The following is an 18,649-nucleotide window of genomic DNA, read 5'->3' as shown; positions in this document are numbered from 1 at the left end:
ACTTGTGCTTACTCACTTTGATTCTCATTTAAACACTTTCTTTATCACATTGTGTCCTAAATGTGATATCTCGATGTAAATTCCGTAAAAACGGATTTTTTAATTCTTTCTTCCCTCTTTCACATACATTCTACTTTGAAACTCGCCCCAGTCCTCTCTCAAAAAATCGGAGAAAATGCGTTCGAAGCGCACTTTCTGCAGCTGTACCGCAAAAACGAGTACGGTGACCCCCATTTTTTATTTCATGATTTTAATAAGGACAGTGCTTCCTTTCGATTAGAAAAAAATTGGCACAAATCTATGTTCAGTTTTTTAGCAATTTTACTAAATTGTACGGATTGAGCCATCACGGGTCGAAAAGCGCGCGTCCAATTTAATTCTACTTTGGAGCGTAAAGTAAAAACAAGGGCATTAAAAGGCATTTTTCTGGTACGTAAGTGGATAAACAATACATTAAAGTCAAATTCTGTGTGATGTCACATGCATCATCGAAAAAACCTCTCCTTTTTGTCTAGTTTTGTGCTGCCCGCGGTTTTTGTAAAAGGGTCCTAAATAGCCGTATTTGTCAGCATTGTGACGTCAAAACGAGCACGGTGACCCCCACTTTTTATTACTTTTTTATCATCTTCTTGACTTGTTACATCAGTGTACCAAGTTTTAGCTAAAATCTATGTTAGGTTCTTTTACTATGGAATCACCTTAACCACTCGGCCACGACTACAACGTTGTTTAAAATGTGCGTTAAGAATATAATAATATAATACATCCCTGTATAATATTATCAATATTATTATTAAAAAGAAAAAGCCGAATCAGACGATGCATTATGAGGATTCGAAAATAGTCAATTGCTGGTTTTCAGCTGACGTCAACGTGGCTGTCTTTTTTAATGCAGATTCTGCGAAAATTCACATTTTTGCCCACCAGCACGCTGTCTTGTCACTCTACCCCTCCTTCGTGTTTTTTCTAACTATCCGTGGTGCCTAACTCGAACTCCTATTAAAGCCATCACCGATGAAAGGTGTTGACTTGCTCTCGCGTATGTCCGTGTTGTCAGTAGCAAATCTATTCTACCCATTCATTTGAAAAGCTCTTAAGTTAGAGAAAAGTCACTCCTCTTAGGAGGGGGAAGTTCCCTTGTGAAAGAGGCGAGCCTGTTTTTGTGGGCGTGGCTAGCTCAGACTTTATTAGACCCCTAAAGGTACCTGCCTCAAAGAGACAGCGAAGGGTCCAAGAATGGAATTGTGATCAAATGCTTCATCCCCTTTTTTCTTAGTCAAGGTATTCTTCGTATGCTTTTGGCTTATGGAAACAGCCCTAAACCAGTGCCTAAACTGATACTTTTAGTACCGGTCGGGTAAATACTTTGGGCTTCTTGGTGAACATCTAAAGTGACCAAAAACTGCAAATTTTATGTACACCCCTCATAAATACGTTGTGTATATAACTATCGATCAATTTCGCTTGAATGATGACCTATTCTGGACCTAAACGCTCCGGTTTATATCCTCTGAACCAGTTTAAACTGCACGAACACACCGGTACCTTCACAGTGGGGCATACCGGTACATATGCAGTTTTATACAGATGATGGTTCTCCTCTCTATGCTCACCACTTTGTAACAGAGCAAGATCCTTCCTACCCTTCCCCAGCCAGGAAAGGGTAGAGTAATTTACCCTAAATCCGCTATTAAACACCCTGGGGGGCTTATTTATTTCAAACCCATTTGAGGAAGGCTTAATAGAGACGGGTGGCTTATTTGAGAGGAGGGAGGGCTTATTTAATTTAGAAATGACGATGGTATCAGTTCTCTATAAAGAACTAGAATACAAAGTGGAAAAGCTCAACAACAGGTTTCATCAGGTCATGCAGCCGAGGATCAGAATCAAATTCGAACTTCGAGTTTGGTAAATAAACCATCGCTGATCAGTCCACACGAAGTTTTAAGGTCGTGATTGATTAATACAGTCCATCATTTATTAGTGAAGAATAATGAGGGGTGGGGAGGGGGGCTTAATAGAGGGGAAGGGGGGGAGGGCTTATTAACTTTGTTCCCCTAAAAAGGGGGGGCTCATTAAAGAGAGGGGACTTATTTGAGAGGGGGGCTAATTAGAGGATTTATGTAAGGTTTTTGTTTAATAATAGAAAAGGAATTACGATTGACCAAATATTCGTTCAAAATTTAATTAGCAATAATTATATTACCTTTCATTTTTGTTAAAGCCAATCTTTTGCAAGCCAATACCAACTCTTCGTCCCATTTAGCCTGTGTACAGAACCCCCCTCTCCTCAGGAAAAATCGGGGAAAGGGGCCGTGAGCCACGGAAATTTTGGTCGGCGGAAACTACTTTTTTGGCCTATGCAAAATTATTCCAATACACTATTAGCGACGGTGAATCACAGACGCCCATTCTCCAATCTTTCCAGAGGGGAGGGGGTCTGTACACAGGCTATGTCAATTTTCAAGGATGCTAAATGCAATTCAGGGCTTGACATACCAGTTTTTCCTTTGTCAGGGGGAGGGTGTGGCTCTTAGGCTAGTATAACAATGCAAAGAAGTGAAACATTTTCGACCACAGTTTCTTGTCTGACCAATGTGAGCTGGCTGCAGTTCATAAAGACTTCCTTTTTCTGGTCCCTTGCTTCAAAAGTATTATAAATATTTTCAAAAGTTAATTTTGAGACCAGATAAAATTTCTGACTCTGTACCTCTTTTCAAATCCTTCCACCCTACTTCCCCTTCCTCACACATGAATAATGAATGCTCACGGTTGTAGTTTGTTGTGGTAATATTTTTCTCTCTAGGTATAGGAATATATTTAATCATAATTTTTGGCCCATGTTTGTCATTTGTTAAACACAATAGGTGCCAGATAAAAACTGTTATGATTGAACATAGCTGAATAAATTCAGCTGAGTATTTTTGTAGCCCTTTTTCTGTTTGAAGGGAGAGGGGGGGGGGGGGGGGGGCGGTTGGAGGAGGGGTGCAAGTCAGGCAAATTTATTGTCAAACAAGCCTAAATATTGAATTTGTTGACAGAGATTGTGAAAAATACAGCTTTCAATTTGGTCTCTAGGGGTGCTTTCAATTTACACAAACCATCCAATTGATAATTTTATCTATGAAAATTCAAATATCAAAATAACAAGCATTATTGTCAAACACAGACCAGCTGCAAATTGAACCAGATCTGTTCAAGATGCTAAAGAGAGCAAAAGACATCCATTGCCTCTTCAAGACAACAGCCTTATGCTTTCTCAAGCCTTCCAAAAATAATAGCATAAAGAATTTAATTTCTTGTTTTCCCAACACATCAATATTCTAGTTTCCTAGTCCTAGCCCCATTGCCCACTAGCTGATGTTTCAGTTTGTGTCAGAAGAATCAAGGTCAAATAATTGCTTTGTCATGCTTGCTAATGACCAGCTGATGTATGATGAAATTTATAAATTCTTAAAGAGGATTATATGTCACGCAATTTGCTACCTTTATGAAAAGCACAAAGTTTTTGCACATCAATTGAATATTATTTCCAAAAAGAATGAACCAGTTTTGTTATTTAAGACTAATAATTTAGGCAATGAAGCTCGTAAGCATGAACATGGACTGAAACTTGAAAAGGTTGGGCCATCCTAAAAGTTTTAATTTTATGCCGGCAAAAATTATCAAAAAAATTATTTTGGTTGGTGCTCCCTGATGAAATTTGTTTGGTATATCTTCACAACTCTGAACAGGAGCATTTTGTGGGTGGGTAAAGGAACTTTAAGTAATGACTTCAGCACACAAATGACCTTGAAGGGCTGCCAATATCCTTGTGACATAACCCCTTTAAAGTAACCAAATGACAAACAGACCTCTTTTTGTGTGGGTTGTTTGTTTACTTCTTTTAGAACAAAAGATATTCCAAACAGAATTTTCTGTTGAAATATCTATGAATATACACTTGAAAAGGGTAGAATTTGAAAGCAGTTCTGTAGAGTAACCTTTAGTGGTCTAAATGGGTAAACATACATCCCGAGGAACAAAGTTCTACAAAGGTAAACACCCTACACAGTCTTTTAAATGCATATGCACAAGGGCTGTCAGAAAGTGTTGACGAAGGTGGCTTCTTAGCTAATTAGTTGGTGGTTGATTTTGCTACCTTTTCAAAGAATCAGAAGAAAGGGCCCTGTCTGCACTATGACAAAAAAATAGAGTTTGGTGTATGCAAAAAATTAAAGTTTTGTAACTGAACTATCATGTCCACAAAATAGGATAACTTGACAGAGGATAGCTGTAAAGGAACAAAGGATTTTGTTGCCTGACAAAGTCTTGTAGGCCTCCAAATCTACTCAACCGCATCTTTGAAGCTTGGTGACACTTGAGAAAAGTTTTGGTAGGAGAAAAAAATTGTTCGTACTAGAAATGGTTTCCTGTTGACAGAGTTTTCTGTAAAACAACCAAATTTTCTGTAGTGCAAACAGAGCCAAAGCATAGCAGACAAGTAAGAGTAGCTGGCCATAAATACCATGTAGGTGCCAATTTCTGTCAGCTGTTGCCTTTTTTAGACAACCCTTATTTACAAGGTCATTGGATTACAATAAATTACAACTACAGTTACATCTCTTCTCCAGATGCTCCACACTAAAAATTTCTTTCAGGGACTTTTAGGGCGAAGGTCTTGAAGAACAAACATGGCAAGATTTATGGAATCAGGCACTTCAAGATGTAAAGCGGCTATGCTACAAAGATATTGCAATTCTGTGACTACGCCAATAACGCCCTTACAGCATACACAAGATGCTCCCAGTAGAGATATAAAGAAGATATGAAACATATTTCATCAGAGCACTAACCATTATAATGTTATTTTTTGGTGATTTTCCAGGATAGCAAAACTACTTTCCTTGCCACCCATAACAACACAAAAGCAAATGCAAACAGCTAAAAATTTTTTGGGAATTCTATTGATGTGAAAACACATTTTAAAGGCTGGATTTCACTGGTGACAGAGTGGGAGTCGCACTAGCCTGTGAACAGGCTCCCTGTTTGGGGAAAAAAAACAGGAGGAGAGGGAAGATTCCCTGCTCAAACTAAAGGCCTGTTCACAGGCTGGAGTCATGAGAGTGTTCATGACCTAGCAAAAATATAAAATCGAGTTGCAAGCGGAGTCATAAGTGTAATGGAATCGGAGTCAGAAGAATCAGAACATTTCCATTTCTTTCACCGCTAACACTCCGTCACTTGCATTCCGTTTATGAACTAGTGAAAACCACATTGTCGCAGTTGGAGGCAGAAGTGGAAGGATAAACCAATCACAATGCACGTTTGTGATTGGTTTAGTTCTTCCGCTTCTGTTTCTGACTCCAGCAATCTGGTTCTTACTAGATCAGAAGTGGAACTTAGTGATGGAGTCGTAGGCAGGAATCACAATGCTGTTTTCACTAGATCATAAGCTCTACATTTCTGATTACGACTCCGACTCTGACGTTGGTGAAAACCAGCCTTGAGCAAATGAAGGATAGCAAGTAGTATCACAAAAACCCCTTTAAAGAGATTCTTAAAAACAATGAACCATTAGTTTTGAAAACTCTGGGTCAAAAGAGACTAACCATAGTTGTTAAATACTAACCTCTCTACCCTCTTTATTTTAGAAGCTTATTATTAATTTACACAGCTACACCTGAATTAACTAAAAAACACAAGAGAATCATTTGCTTAAAACTTTACAATAAAGAGTTTAATAATAGAAAAACTGAGGGTTATATTAGTTTTAATTGAATAAACCATAAGCAAAAGCAAGCTTACTTGTTTAACACTGGTAATTGCATATTTACATACTAATGAAGCACAAACTGAAAATGTCCTCATTTGCAATCACTTGCTCTGATTACAAACAATTCAATTTCGAAAAATTTTCTACTAACTAGTTCCTAAAACAAAAACACAAATATTCTGTTTACTGGGAAAATGGGAAAACTACGCAATAGAACTATACAAGTGAAAATAGGACAAAAATAACGTGAAATAATTTGAGTATTGTTCGCTCGAGGGTCACGCGCATGGGCAGACCCTTTGTTGTCTTCACGTTTTATCAAAAACTGTAACATTTCATCTCGAGCGACTTTCTTCGGCCTAAGAAACAGTATGTTTTCATATTCATCGAAAACTCTGACGAGTTGTTATGTTTCGGTACTGCCTTGAGAGTTAAGGCAAAAAAAAAAACGAATAAAACAAAAAATAAAAAAAACTTTCCTTTGCTTTTGATGGCGGCCGTGCTGAAAACACGTTTAATCACGAGGGTGTAATAATTTTCTCCGCAACAGATTTTTTGATGAATCAGCGATCGTTCCTCGTGCATTTTCTGAGATTTTTTTACCCCAATTGTACAGCAAGCTTGAGAGTCTAGTATTCGTATCCTAATCCATCGAAAACGTTTCTGTTTTTAGAGTGATGAGGATGGCCATGATCAGGTTTTTTGGCGGGGGTCGGAACTCCACCCGTAGCTGTCGAAGTGTTAGCCGTAACTTGGGCTGCTTTCTGTTTCAACATTGTCCAGTCAAAAATGTAATCGTACTGGTAGTTCAAAGTCCTAAATAAAATCCTGAACAACTGGCGAAGGTACATGTAGTCGGGGCCCTCCTCAAAGCGCAGTCCGCGGCAGTAATTAAGGTACATTGCGAACTCGGCCGGGAAACCTTTGCAAAGGACTTCGACTGGAGTTGACATCTTTTTCTCGCTGATTTTTTCGTACTTTTGTTTCTTTGTGGCCGCTTTCAAGCCTTGCCAAGGAAGGCTGCTGCGGTTGAAGTACATAAGGACATAGCCAAGGGACTCCATGTCATCTCTTCTTGACTGTTCAATGCCAAGATGAGCATTGATGCTGGCGTAGCGAGCCGTTCCCGTTAGATTTTTATCCTCGCGGTACGGTATATGTTGCTTCGACCTTGAATCGCGATACTTCTTAGCCAAGCCATAATCAATTAAGTACAGCTTGTTGCACTGCCTTCCAATACCCATCAAGAAATTATCGGGCTTGATATCTCGGTGAATAAAGTTCTTGTTGTGGACATATTCGACTCGACTTATCATTTGGTCTGCTAGCATGAGAACTGTTTTCATTGTGAAGCGACGCGAACAGAAATTGAATAGATCTTCCAAACTTGGGCCGAGTAGATCTATAACCAGTACATTGTACTCTTTCTCTTGGCCATACCATCGAAAATTTGGGATTCCAACGCCACCTTGAAGGATTTTGTAGAGCTTTGACTCATAAAGAAGTTGTGGATGACGAGCTTTCTGAGACTCCAACTTCACGGCGACTTCCTCCGAAGTCGACGCAGATGTGAGCACTACTGCCAAATAAATATCGCCGAACGAACCGCTTCCAATCTTACGAACAAGACGATATTTGCCACCAACTACAAATTCAGACCTCGAAGTACTACTGCTACTACAAGCCATGGCGAAATAATCGTTTCTTCCAAGGGAAAAATTGACTTAATCTTGTGCAATCAGCCAAACATCCACCCAACACACGCCATATTCTCGAATACCAACAACTCAAAACAGTGAATGTGACGTGGGTAGCCAAGGGGGCGCGCAATACATGATGGGCAATCCGTCTTTCACTTCCGGTTCACGTTTTTACGCACAAAACGAGGCACAAATACGCAATGATACATGACAATAATGATATGTTTTTCACCTTATGACACCAAAATTTAGGATAAAAATTTCGATTAAACCTTCTATAGGAAAACTTTTTTCACAAACTTTAACTATTCGCGGATGCGTCCAGCGTAGGCCGAAAACAGAGCACGTTTATTCGGCAAAAAGGCATTGTTTTCGCCCCACCGGAAGAAGGAAGGATTATCAGTGGACATTGTCTGGCTTTGACAATGACATTTCTTTCCAGAGCCAAAACAAAACTGACAAAGCGGCCTTTGCGCCGAATTTTTTAATGCGATAAGCAGCTACAACTCATAAAGCACACACTGATTACCTGTTTGAGCACTCTATTGATTCTCTAGTATTTTTTTTCCTTAAAATCACGTTACCGTAACATTTGCGTGGGTAAAATTATGATTACGATGCACTACTAAATCATGCGATTGTCATCGGAAAAAAAGATAATTACATCAATCGTTATAAGTGATATTGTGCCTTGTTGAAATCCCGACTCCACAAACGTCTTTTTTATATACAGGTTTATGGTTGATTGAACTGTAATTGGCCAAATGTGAAGAGTTATATCTGTAGAGAAGATACACCTGCGCTTAAATTGGAGATAAAAAATATATTAAGCAAAGATATAAATCTTGATCATCTCATTTAAGTAATTTTTACTAGGCAGCTTGATCTAAATTGCAAGTCGGAGTTGACCTCAACCCGGGAAGCTAGCACAATCAAAACTTGGCGTTTTAGCATTATTTTTTTGCCGAAATTTTGACCGAGTGAAAACGCTAACAATCTCCTTATTTCCTAGAACCAGATTAAGGCTCTGGCACAGCGTCACGTCGATTTTTTTGGTAAGTAAAAGGATGTTCGGGTGTCTCTAGGCCGTGACGAAATCCCAGCCACAACGCACGTCACAGCGCAATTTTGTTTGTTTTCGTGGAGGTCAAGGCTGTCAAGTCAAGGGGGTAGATGGTGCGTATACAAAAAGATTGAAGTGTTTTTAAAATAGTTTTGTTCAGTTGTTTTTCCCCTGAAACAGCAAAATAAATTACATAACATAAGTAGAAATAAAACACAACACAATAACTTTATTGTCTATCTATACACGGTGAAAGAAATCATAAGGCGTGAAAAATATTCTTCGGAATTGGCTTATGTTGATTAACTAACTAATGCTGATGCTTTTAACAGAGACTACGAGACGAAAAAGGGGATCAAGAGGAGAATAAACTCTTTTGTTTTGTTTTGTCGGTGGGAGCCTAAGCAAGCAGCCGGGCAGTACACGGGGCAGTACACTATATGTAATCTTTGGGACTTTAGGATGTGCAAGCTGCGGTCCATTCTTCTGTGCAGAATCTCTTCCCAAAGTTATATTCACAGTTTGATACATGGCCACTTAAAATAACTTGTGTTCAGCAGACATGCCGTGTATCCACAGTCACGTGAGCTTCAGCTCCAGTTTCAGCCAATGGCCACGCCGAAAACTGTCATTATAATTTGAAAACCTTATATAATGTAACCTGTTTTTGTAGACTGCGTTTTTTGTCCCTACGCGCACACTTTGGCTCACTGTACGTGTCACTACAAGCTCGACGAATCTACGAGAAAAGGCGGATTACAAGCAGTCTACCTTTTTTCGTTTTGAAACTTTCATAAAGAACCGTTTCTCTGTCCCTTCCTTCAGAGGGGACGCGGGCGCTAGAGTCACGAGGAAGAACTCACGCTTCACTCGGACAAAAACTCGTGATGTCCGCGCGCTGGCCACAATAAATTTGTTACATAACGAAAGCGTTGGTCGTCAAAAACGTGGTATGATAGGGTGATAGGGCAAGGCGCATACACGGAAGTGAAAAAAACATATTTAAATCTTCCGAATTAAGAAAATCTAACGACGTCTAAAGATGACAAATTTAGGCTATTTAGGTTATTATTTTCCGAAGAAAAAATACATTGTAGCTAGGAGTATTTAGTGGTGTGCAGCTTATTCCTAATATAAATTCTGCATGCCATTACATTGCAGTTGGAGTGATAATTAGGCACCTGTGTCTCCAAAGAGGACCCTGAACGCTGACTTACCTCACTTGCCCAAGTGTACAGAATTTTTTAAAGCGATTTTGGATAAAATAAGAACCTGTTTCAATTTTTACGGTTAACAGGTTCTTTTATAGAGGGGGCCTTATTAGCACATTTTAGCCTAACAGTTAAAAAAGAAACAGGTTCTTTGCTGCAGATTTTTACCGTAATCGAGGCTCGTTATATCGCAAAAAGAGGCTGAAGAGGTACATTCTTCTTGCTCTGTAGGCTTGCTCTCTCCCTCCCTTCCTGTTTGAAAACCCTATCCCCCCCCCCCCCCCACACGCACGTCAGATATTACTATTTTCCGGATACATGGATATTCATTATCACTAAAAAAACCATAATAAAACAGCAACTCAAAAAATAGAGTTTTGGAGCCCTTGTTTTTGTTTTGTGCATTCTCAAGTTATATCACACATAACTGACTGAAAATTCAACCTCTACAACAACAAAAGAGAAACAGAAAACTTGGACAATAGTGCAGATAGGTAAGACTGAAGAATGATTAAAAAGGATTGCTTTCTGGTAGACTTGGATGGCGGCCCACTGTTTTCAAGTTTGCCTACACTTATTACATGAATGACAACATGTCTACAATGCTTGAGAATCATCTATTATTGTTGTAGACATGATTTTTTTCAACAAAAGGTGTTTCTTTTCACAATTTGAAGTTTACGCTCAGAGTAAATAAAAATATACAAAATAATTGGTTCATTATCAGGTCTCCTTAGTGATAATTACTTTGAATAAAGAATTTGGGCGTCACGGATAATTTTTGCTTCTATTTTAGCCAATTACATTTTTTATAGAGTTTATAATATACATCTGAATATACAATGTTCTGAAATAAAGTGAATAAAATGCAGGAGGAAGTACATCAAGTCCAGGGAAAATAGTTTGTCAGGCCTAAAACAAGCAACAATGCAACGATGTGCACATGTGGGAGTAGGAACGACGCAGCTCCGAACAATGTTTGATCATATTTGAAACACACGTCACTATCCTCATCCAAGACACTAAAGAGCTGCCCCTTGCAGAAGTTGCGACCATCCGAGTATGCTGAACCAATGTTTTTTCCATTGTATTTTGCATCCTTGCAGTGTGTGTAGATATCATCGCAGAAGCTCTTGCAGATATGTAGTTTGCCTTGTCTAAACCAAAGGTACTGGTCTGGACTGCAGAAATAGCACATCATGTAGTTTAAGTGATTGCGGCATTCATCACTTGAGGTATCAAGATGTGGTATCCCAGCAAATGTTGATGTTACCTCTGTTCTTGTGCAGCAAGAGCGCTCCCTGAACCAGGTGCAGTTAGAGAGGCTGTATGCCTCTTTCGGCCTCCTTTCAGTACCTGCAAATGGGGTCAGATTTGATATTAAAATCATACAGGGGCAAACAACAACCGAATGTTTCCAAGTACGTCAGAAGTATCTCAAATGATTTTCTTTGTACTTTAGAGGCCTGTTTGGTTAATTCGGAGCTGCCCTAAAAACTATTTATCTGGCTGTTTCGAAAGTTTTCGGTGGATTTTTTGTCTCATCCAAAACTATTAGTTGTCCTGATGGGTCCGATTGAAAGTTCGAGGAAATGGAGTAGCTGTACTATCATTAGAAAATTCTAGGGGTGCTTTGTCTTTATACTGAAATATTCAGGAGACGTTTTTTAAAGCAACATTCTCAATATCTTGGTAATAAAATGTGAAGAACACAACCCTTGAAAATCGAAGGTACAAAGTAGAAAAACTCCAAATATCTTAGGCAACTGGAACGGTTAACCAGAAATTTTTGGCCTTTTTCGAGCTTCAGAAATTTCTAGGCAATATTTGCTCCTTCGAACAGTTATTTTACAGAAAAGAGTCATTGGGTGCCCCTGATCATAATTAAGAGCACAAAAAAATTGTTCCCATTCTGATGAACAAAGGCACTAACCAGAAGCTTGGGGTAAGGGGCTACTCCCATAAAAATTGATCAAGACAGTTGCTGTCTCACTAAGCTGTAGAAATTGCAGATTTTGGTCTCATTTAGGGTATTCAGGATGGAAAACCGATGTTTTTAGCCAATATGGAATTGCTTAGGGTTATAAATAAAAATACATCTAAATAAAAATAAAACAAAGACAGTCATACTTGTTGAAAGATGAGTAAAAAAAGCCTCACCCATGCCTAGATTAGTATCTTTTCAGGCGCGGATCCACACCGGTTTCTACCATTTTATGGAAATCGGTCAGATTTTTCATAATAAATATATTTTCAAAAATAGAATTCACTTTCGAAGTTTAAATCTGGCTAATATCCTGTCTGAATGACTCAGAAACCCAGGAATGGGAGTTAAAATCCAAAAAATAGAAGCTTGCACCTTGGGGCTTGTTCTGGAAATCGGTCAGTATTTATCCTGGATCCGCGTCTGGTTTTAGGAGTAAAATAGCCTAACTTTTTAATGAGCATCCCCGTCAATTTCATACCAAATTCCAACAGGGCTTAGGGTTACAAGACACAGTGATGTAAATGAAATGGTGGCCTCAACCCTATTTCACTGAGTGTGTTCACGGTGGCAAAATGTGGAAAATCTGTTCCAAGTGGCATTTAGAATAGGGCTCTTCCCAATGCTGTATTACAGTCAAACCAGGTCAAGCGTACCCCCCAAGAATACATTAATGAATTTATTATTCAAAAGTTGAATCCGTTGCTAGTTGTAGATTTCAGATTGATCTCTTCAGTCTTGCATGTGTAATGAGCCGTGAATTCACACGCGAGGCATTTATGAAATTTCTACCAGCTCCATTTTCCTGAAATTGATGTAAATGTCTTCTAAGAAGATTAATCCATTCAAAGATTTCCAAACTGACCAGATACAGAGAAGTTCTCGTAAAATATTCACTGCTCATTAAGCATGCAGAAATGCCGCTATGAATTTGACACCAGTTACGGGAACGACTAACGGATTCATTTTTCAAATAGTCAATTCATTAATAGAATCTTGGGGGGTACGCTTGACTTGGTTTGACTGTAAAGCTTATTTGAAATTATGGTACATTCAACTGGCTTTAGACTTTTGCCCCAGCGAAGGGGGCACTACCATATATGGGTCATATGGGTATGTGCTGCTGTGAAAGAAAGGGTTTTCAAACAGTTTAGTCTAGGATGGGGTACAGAAATCTAAAGGTTTGGGCCTTGGATACATGTAGGGTAGCATTATGGAGGAAACTGATCAGTCGGTTAAAGATTTTAGACCAGGGAAACTAGGAAAATTGTGACCCTAGGATAGAAAGGCAACTAGGTCTGGTATAGGCTAACAATTATAACACAGTCCCAGTGGCACATCCCCACCTAAAAATTCCTAGAGTACCCACTTCCCTGGGCCTTTCCCACATTCCACTTGAGTGAACACACAATAAAATCCTGATTATTTTTTTTAGCCCATATTTGTAGTCATCAGCAATGGAAGAAAGGTCAATTCTACTTGCAAAAAGAATACCTTAAGAAAAGTCTAGAAGTTTTTTTGTTCAGGTTAAAAAATTGGGGATTTTCACTGAAAATTTGGCTAATATTATGGCGGCAGATGTCACTGAAATAGATCCACAGCAGTTTTTGCAGACTCAACAACAAGCTCTTTATGTAAACAAAATTAAATTCAGCTAAAATTGAGTTCTGTCGGTATTTGACAATAAATTATCTGAGAAAGTATTCAGCACATAAATGAGATTATGCACGATTGTTTACACCCCAAAAAATAAATACACTGTAGCATATTCGACATATTCCGTATCTGGGGAATTCCCCGAAAATGAAATCGTGACTTCGAGCAGAAGTTCGAGTGACGTAGTAACAAACTGGTGATATTATTCATCCTATCCTGTTTCCTGTTTAAATCATGCGAATAATAATGAATTTGTTGAGCTGTTTGACGAAAGAAAGCTAAAGTTAAACCTTCCTTCCACACACCATTCCATATGCACATAATGTTTTATAAGCTTAAATGTTAGCTTACGGAAATCACAAACGCGTCGTTCTAAACCCTCTCTGCACAGATAGAAACAGCAAGATATTAAAATCAATAATGCATACCAAAATATGAACAAATCTGCTGTTGTGCAGAGATTTCTGTGGGTAGGAATCCTGCGTAGAAAGCTGTGATTAAAAGCAAGCCCAGCTGCGGCAAAGAATTCGCCATGTTGTGACTGAGTAAACTTCGTAAAATTTCGGCCAAATCGAGATATCTCCGAACCGCACCGAATGTCCTCGTAGCCAATCAAAATGTAGGAAACGTTCGAAGGCGGCTATGGCTAAAATGGCGGTTCCTCGAAAGAGAGGAAAATCCAAGGATAGGGATTTTGATCTGCAGTCTTTATTCGAGTGGGTAAAAAAGCTGTTGTTTGATCCCTCTAAGACCTGGATAGTAGGCATTGGTCTTCTCTTTGCAGAGATCGTGGTAAATATTGTGGTCATATGGAAAATTAAGTGTGAGTAGCCTTTCCTGCCAGGTTTCTGCTGACTATAATTTAGTTCTTTAGACAGCTTTCGTTTCATCTCATTCTTTTTTCTTCAAAAAATATTGAGGAGGCCAAGTCAAAGTGTGGGGTTTGATGTGACCATCATTGAGTAAGTGGGAGGGGAGAGGACTGGCATTAGATTTATTAGATTTATTATAATTTATTTATTTATTAGATTTATTTATTTTTTGGTCTATCCCCAGGGGGGGAACTGGAGAACCCTAGCTCCTGACAAGGGGTCCAGACAGGAGTAAGCCTTTGGAGGATTTTTGAGGGTTGTAAATTTCAAAGTGAAGGGATTTTTCAAGTAACAGAGAGATTAAGATTCACGTTTACACTAAACGGCAGACTTGAATTTGTACTACGTGACCAAGTTTTCCCCTTACTTTCTGTTTACTCTTTATTGCTTCTACTCAAAAATAAGTAGGTTTATGCCAGTTTTAACCATAGGAATCGTTCGGGACTGTTTTCATCTGCTTATTTTCTATTCTGAGAAATTCTCAATTTGAGTCTGACGTGAATCTTAATCTCTCTAATATCATTGTGTGAAAAGTTGGTGGTAATAAAAATTCGATTTTTTTAATATCTCATATATCAACCGTTCAGCCTTGGATAATGCATGTCTAGCTTTGTTATTGGTTCACTGGATCTCTGTTAATCAGCCGTTATACTTACTTTTGACCTTGTATGGAAAATGAGTGTGACAGTGACCAGGTGCAGATCTAGGATAAATACTGACCGATTTCCTAAAATGAGTACCAGAGGCACAAGCTTCTAGGGGGTTCCATCCGGGGGCATGCTCTCCCGAAAATTTTTTTGGATTTTAACTCCCTGTAGTCCCCTTTCCTGGTTTCTGAGTCATTCAGACAGGATATATACAATTGATTTTCCAGCTGAAATCTCGCAGCGTGTTTATTAACCATTTTCCAGATTTCAACTTAGGGAGTGTTTTTTTATTAAAAATATATTTATTGTGAAAAATCTGACTGCTTTCCGAAAAATGGTGGAAATCAGTGTGGATCGGCGCCTGGTGAAAGTGGTGAACTTGGACGTTCTATCAGCCAGAATCCTGTGTAATTACAGAGGGCATTTTGTATGATATATGTAATTTAACGAGATAATCATTCTGAATTGGCCTTGAGGGGGTATGAGATTGATTATAGCCAACTTGCATCCAACATGGACTCATGGAATTATTTTAAATATTTTTCATTTATTAATTTTTTAACTTTAATTTTTAGATACAGAGATAGATTGGGAAGCTTATATGGATGAAGTTGAGGGTGTGATAAATGGGACATATGACTACACCTACTTGAAAGGAGAAACAGGACCACTAGTGTAAGAGCACAGTCATTCTGCTATCAGTTTAGTAATCCAGGGGGGGGGGAAGTACTCTTTGGAATTCTTGGTTAGGGTGCACTCCCCAGTTCTCAAAATCTTGACCCTGTTTCAGACCAAAACGTGTTATTTTGCACACCCGTTTTCAGGCGTGGGCTCAATAATGTACGAAATGTGGATAATGCTATCAACTGGATCAATCTCTATCTGGTTGATAATGCAGTTGGTTTGCCAGATATTCTACATATTCACTGGATAGTGATTTATGAGGGTCCACAATAGGTGTTCTCAAATCCCGCTTTCCCGCCTTTTTTTCTTCTCAATCCCGCCATCCCGCCCTATTTTACGCCCAAATCCCGATCCCGTCCCACCTTTTTTACGACAGATTTTCTGCTTGATTATTGAAATAGACGTTATTTAAGACTCACCTTCTAACAATAATTGTCAGTTTTGATGGTCAAGGTTCAATGTTCTCAACATCACAATTGGCGACCGTAACTTTATTAATTTTTCTGTTCTGCTAATTTTTTCGTCTGCGCAACGTACATGTTTACTTCGATATTTTAAGTCCTGTATTTTTGGAGTTAGGTAGACTGACGTTATCTGTCTGTCTCACGATGATTCGACTGCTTTGCTGCTAGTTTCCATCAGGCGATGAAGCCAATTCTATCAATTGTTTACGTGGAGTGTAGGACATGGAAAATGCATATAAACACACTGGTTGTAAAGACTGAGAAAATGGTCTCTTTTATGAAAACATAAACCTGCTATTGAATCGAGAAGCACGCCCAAATGCGGACACCCTTCCAAGCAGGAAGTTTGCTTCCCCATCCTGTGTAGTCCGCGGCCCGATTTAGCCCCGTTTTATGGGTTCTTATGTAAACGGTTTTCTCTCTATATATAAGATACAGAATTAAATGAAGAATTAAATGATGATCATCCTTCCTTTAATTCTTCACTCCGCAGTTCACATACAGTGAAACCTGTATTAAGAGGACACCCTCTATTAAGCGGACAGTAGCCGAAGTCCTCAAATTTATTTCCCTTATTCACTTTAAATGAAACCTTTATTAAGCGGGCACCTCTATTAAGCAGACGCGGACACCTAAAAAGTACCTGAAATGGTCATTTCTATTGTTGCCAACCTGTATTAAACGAACACTTGTAATTAAATTCCACTACCCAACATGCCAGACACCGGAATTGCGAAAGATTGCCTCGAATTGCCACCTACAAATTATTCGATTTTTACATTAAAAAACGTGACTTGACGAACTTATTTCATTAGTTTCACAGTACAGTATTGTTTTTTATTTCGTTTTGTTTGTATGGAGCTTGTTCCATTCATCTGATTTCAGTCATCAAATTTGAGTTGCAGTCTATGTTTATGGTACTATGATCAATTGTTCCACTTTGATAAAGAAATTAATGCAAACATTTATCGTCATAGTCTCTGAGAGTATTCTTACGTTTCCACTGTTCATTTGAATGGCATTTGACACCTCATATGACGTTATCTATTGACACCTGTATTAGACAGACACCCTGTATTAAGCGGACACTACAGTATTTCCCGAGGGTGTCCGCTTAATACAGGTTTCACTGTATATGATTTTCATATATTCATAACTTCAATAGATTATTAGTCAAGACAAAACTAAATTCCCGTACCCCGCTACTTATCCCCTAACGATTCTCGCATCCCATCCCCATAAAAATAGGAAATCCCGCTCCCGCTTGTTATTAAAATTCCCGCATCCCGCTCCTGTTTTCAGCTCGCATCCCGAGTATCACCACGAAAAATAGCCAAATCCCGCATCCCGCCAAACCTATTGTGGACCCTCATTTATCCCGTGGATACTGCTATCTAATGTTTGCCCAGCGGTGACCTGCCTCTAAAATCCCTACCCAATTTTAGTTATGCTCAGTTTGCGAACCCATCATCTTGTCCAAGTGACGTCAACTACTTAATTAAGCTAATTAGTAATATCGGACACTGAGCACTGTTTTAAGCAAAATATGTTGATGCTCAGTCTCTTGGTTCCCTTGAAAAGAATACCTTATTTCAGATGGTATTAATGAGTGAAATCTACACTCATTTAAACCAGAACTGCTCCAAAACCACATACTTTGGGTGGCACATAGCTATGTACCTTACTTACAGGAGTACCCCCACCTCCAGGAGAATTTAATATATCTTTTTAAAAGGCAGTCATAGCATTTTGAGGATCCACTTCTCTCTTCTTCTTTCCCCCGACAGATGGTAAAGGTGACATGACATCTTACAATGACAATGACAAAATAACATTGCAAAATCAGAGTCAGCCTGGGAGGTTATTATCATAGGTCCTTTCTGTGACCAGTTGCTCGTGGTTCTGTAACCAAAAAGTGCAGCACTAAAAATTTGGAAAATTTCAAAAAGTACCACAGCATGTTTTGAGTAAATGCAATACGTTATATAACGTTTCCCTTGCCATACTTTCAACTGTAACTGGGGCAAAGAATTTAGTCCATTATCTCCAAATGTTTATTACACAGGGTTCATTACATTGGAGTTTTACTACGTTTCCTATGCAATCAGCCATTAAGTGTTTAAATTATATTTTATATATGTCTTTAATTTTCAATTTTTTAGTTACCCAGCTGGGTTTGTATACATATTCACTGGCTTGTATTACTTGACTGGTCATGGAACAGATATCAGGACTGCTCAGTATATTTTTGCTGCACTTTATATTCTCACGCTGGTTTGTGTATTTGCAATTTACCAAAAAACTTCTTCGGTAAGTCTTGAAATTACAACTAGATAACAAGCTAGCTATTCTTTTACCGTTAAAGTGTCAGAAATATCTTTACTGTCGTGGAATGATGAAATACTATTAATTTCTCAGCACTTTGAAGAAAAGGAATCGTGATGTTTTTTCTTGAAAATTATTTTGACATTTGGGAGGTACTTGTGAATACTATAAACAAGTAGTTATGCAGTGGTTTTGACCCGCATATTCAACAAAATATCCTATGAGTCCCTTGGGATATTTCAGGATCTGCGAAAAGGAACCATTATTTAGTATGACCTTTTTATCCAG

General features: G+C 38.7%; 3 protein-coding genes across 3 annotated transcripts in view; 1 reads left to right on the top strand and 2 right to left on the bottom strand.

Moving 5' to 3' along the window:
• Positions 1–5,596: 5,596 nt before the first annotated feature.
• LOC140943140 (casein kinase I) lies at positions 5,597–7,552 on the bottom strand. The gene has a single exon (XM_073392198.1). It carries the CDS (start codon positions 7,441–7,443, stop codon positions 6,385–6,387), a length of 1,059 nt encoding a protein of 352 aa, XP_073248299.1. The 5' UTR covers positions 7,444–7,552; the 3' UTR covers positions 5,597–6,384.
• Positions 7,553–10,145: 2,593 nt separating this feature from the next.
• LOC140943118 (riboflavin-binding protein-like) lies at positions 10,146–13,945 on the bottom strand. Its single transcript, XM_073392180.1, has 2 exons — positions 13,798–13,945; positions 10,146–11,085 (listed from the first exon to the last, which is right to left on the bottom strand). The coding sequence occupies exons 1-2, from the start codon at positions 13,901–13,903 to the stop codon at positions 10,613–10,615; spliced, it is 579 nt and encodes a 192-aa protein (XP_073248281.1). The 5' UTR covers positions 13,904–13,945; the 3' UTR covers positions 10,146–10,612.
• Positions 13,910–18,649, top strand: part of LOC140943127 (dol-P-Man:Man(5)GlcNAc(2)-PP-Dol alpha-1,3-mannosyltransferase-like) — a 10,120-nt gene continuing 5,380 nt past the window's right edge. The window contains exons 1-3 of the mRNA XM_073392190.1: positions 13,910–14,192; positions 15,464–15,563; positions 18,199–18,346. Of these exons, the coding sequence (XP_073248291.1) occupies positions 14,012–14,192; positions 15,464–15,563; positions 18,199–18,346 (429 nt within the window). The 5' untranslated portion in view covers positions 13,910–14,011. The remainder of the gene's footprint in view (positions 14,193–15,463; positions 15,564–18,198; positions 18,347–18,649) is intronic.

This window comes from Porites lutea, chromosome 1 (assembly GCF_958299795.1).
Source record: "Porites lutea chromosome 1, jaPorLute2.1, whole genome shotgun sequence".
Lineage (NCBI taxonomy): Eukaryota > Metazoa > Cnidaria > Anthozoa > Scleractinia > Poritidae > Porites > Porites lutea.
This window is presented reverse-complemented; position numbering and strand designations above follow the sequence as displayed.

What these genes read in the sequence shown, in the direction of transcription:
- LOC140943140 (XM_073392198.1), bottom strand. Translation starts at nt 7,443, where the DNA reads ATGGCTTGTAGTAGCAGTAGTACTTCGAGGTCTGAATTTGTAGTTGGT.
- LOC140943118 (XM_073392180.1), bottom strand. Translation starts at nt 13,903, where the DNA reads ATGGCGAATTCTTTGCCGCAGCTGGGCTTGCTTTTAATCACAGCTTTC. An exon ending in GCAGATTTGTTCATATTTTG is followed by an intron (nt 11,086 to 13,797) that starts GTATGCATTATT and finishes CCCCATTTGCAG; the next exon opens with GTACTGAAAGGAGGCCGAAA.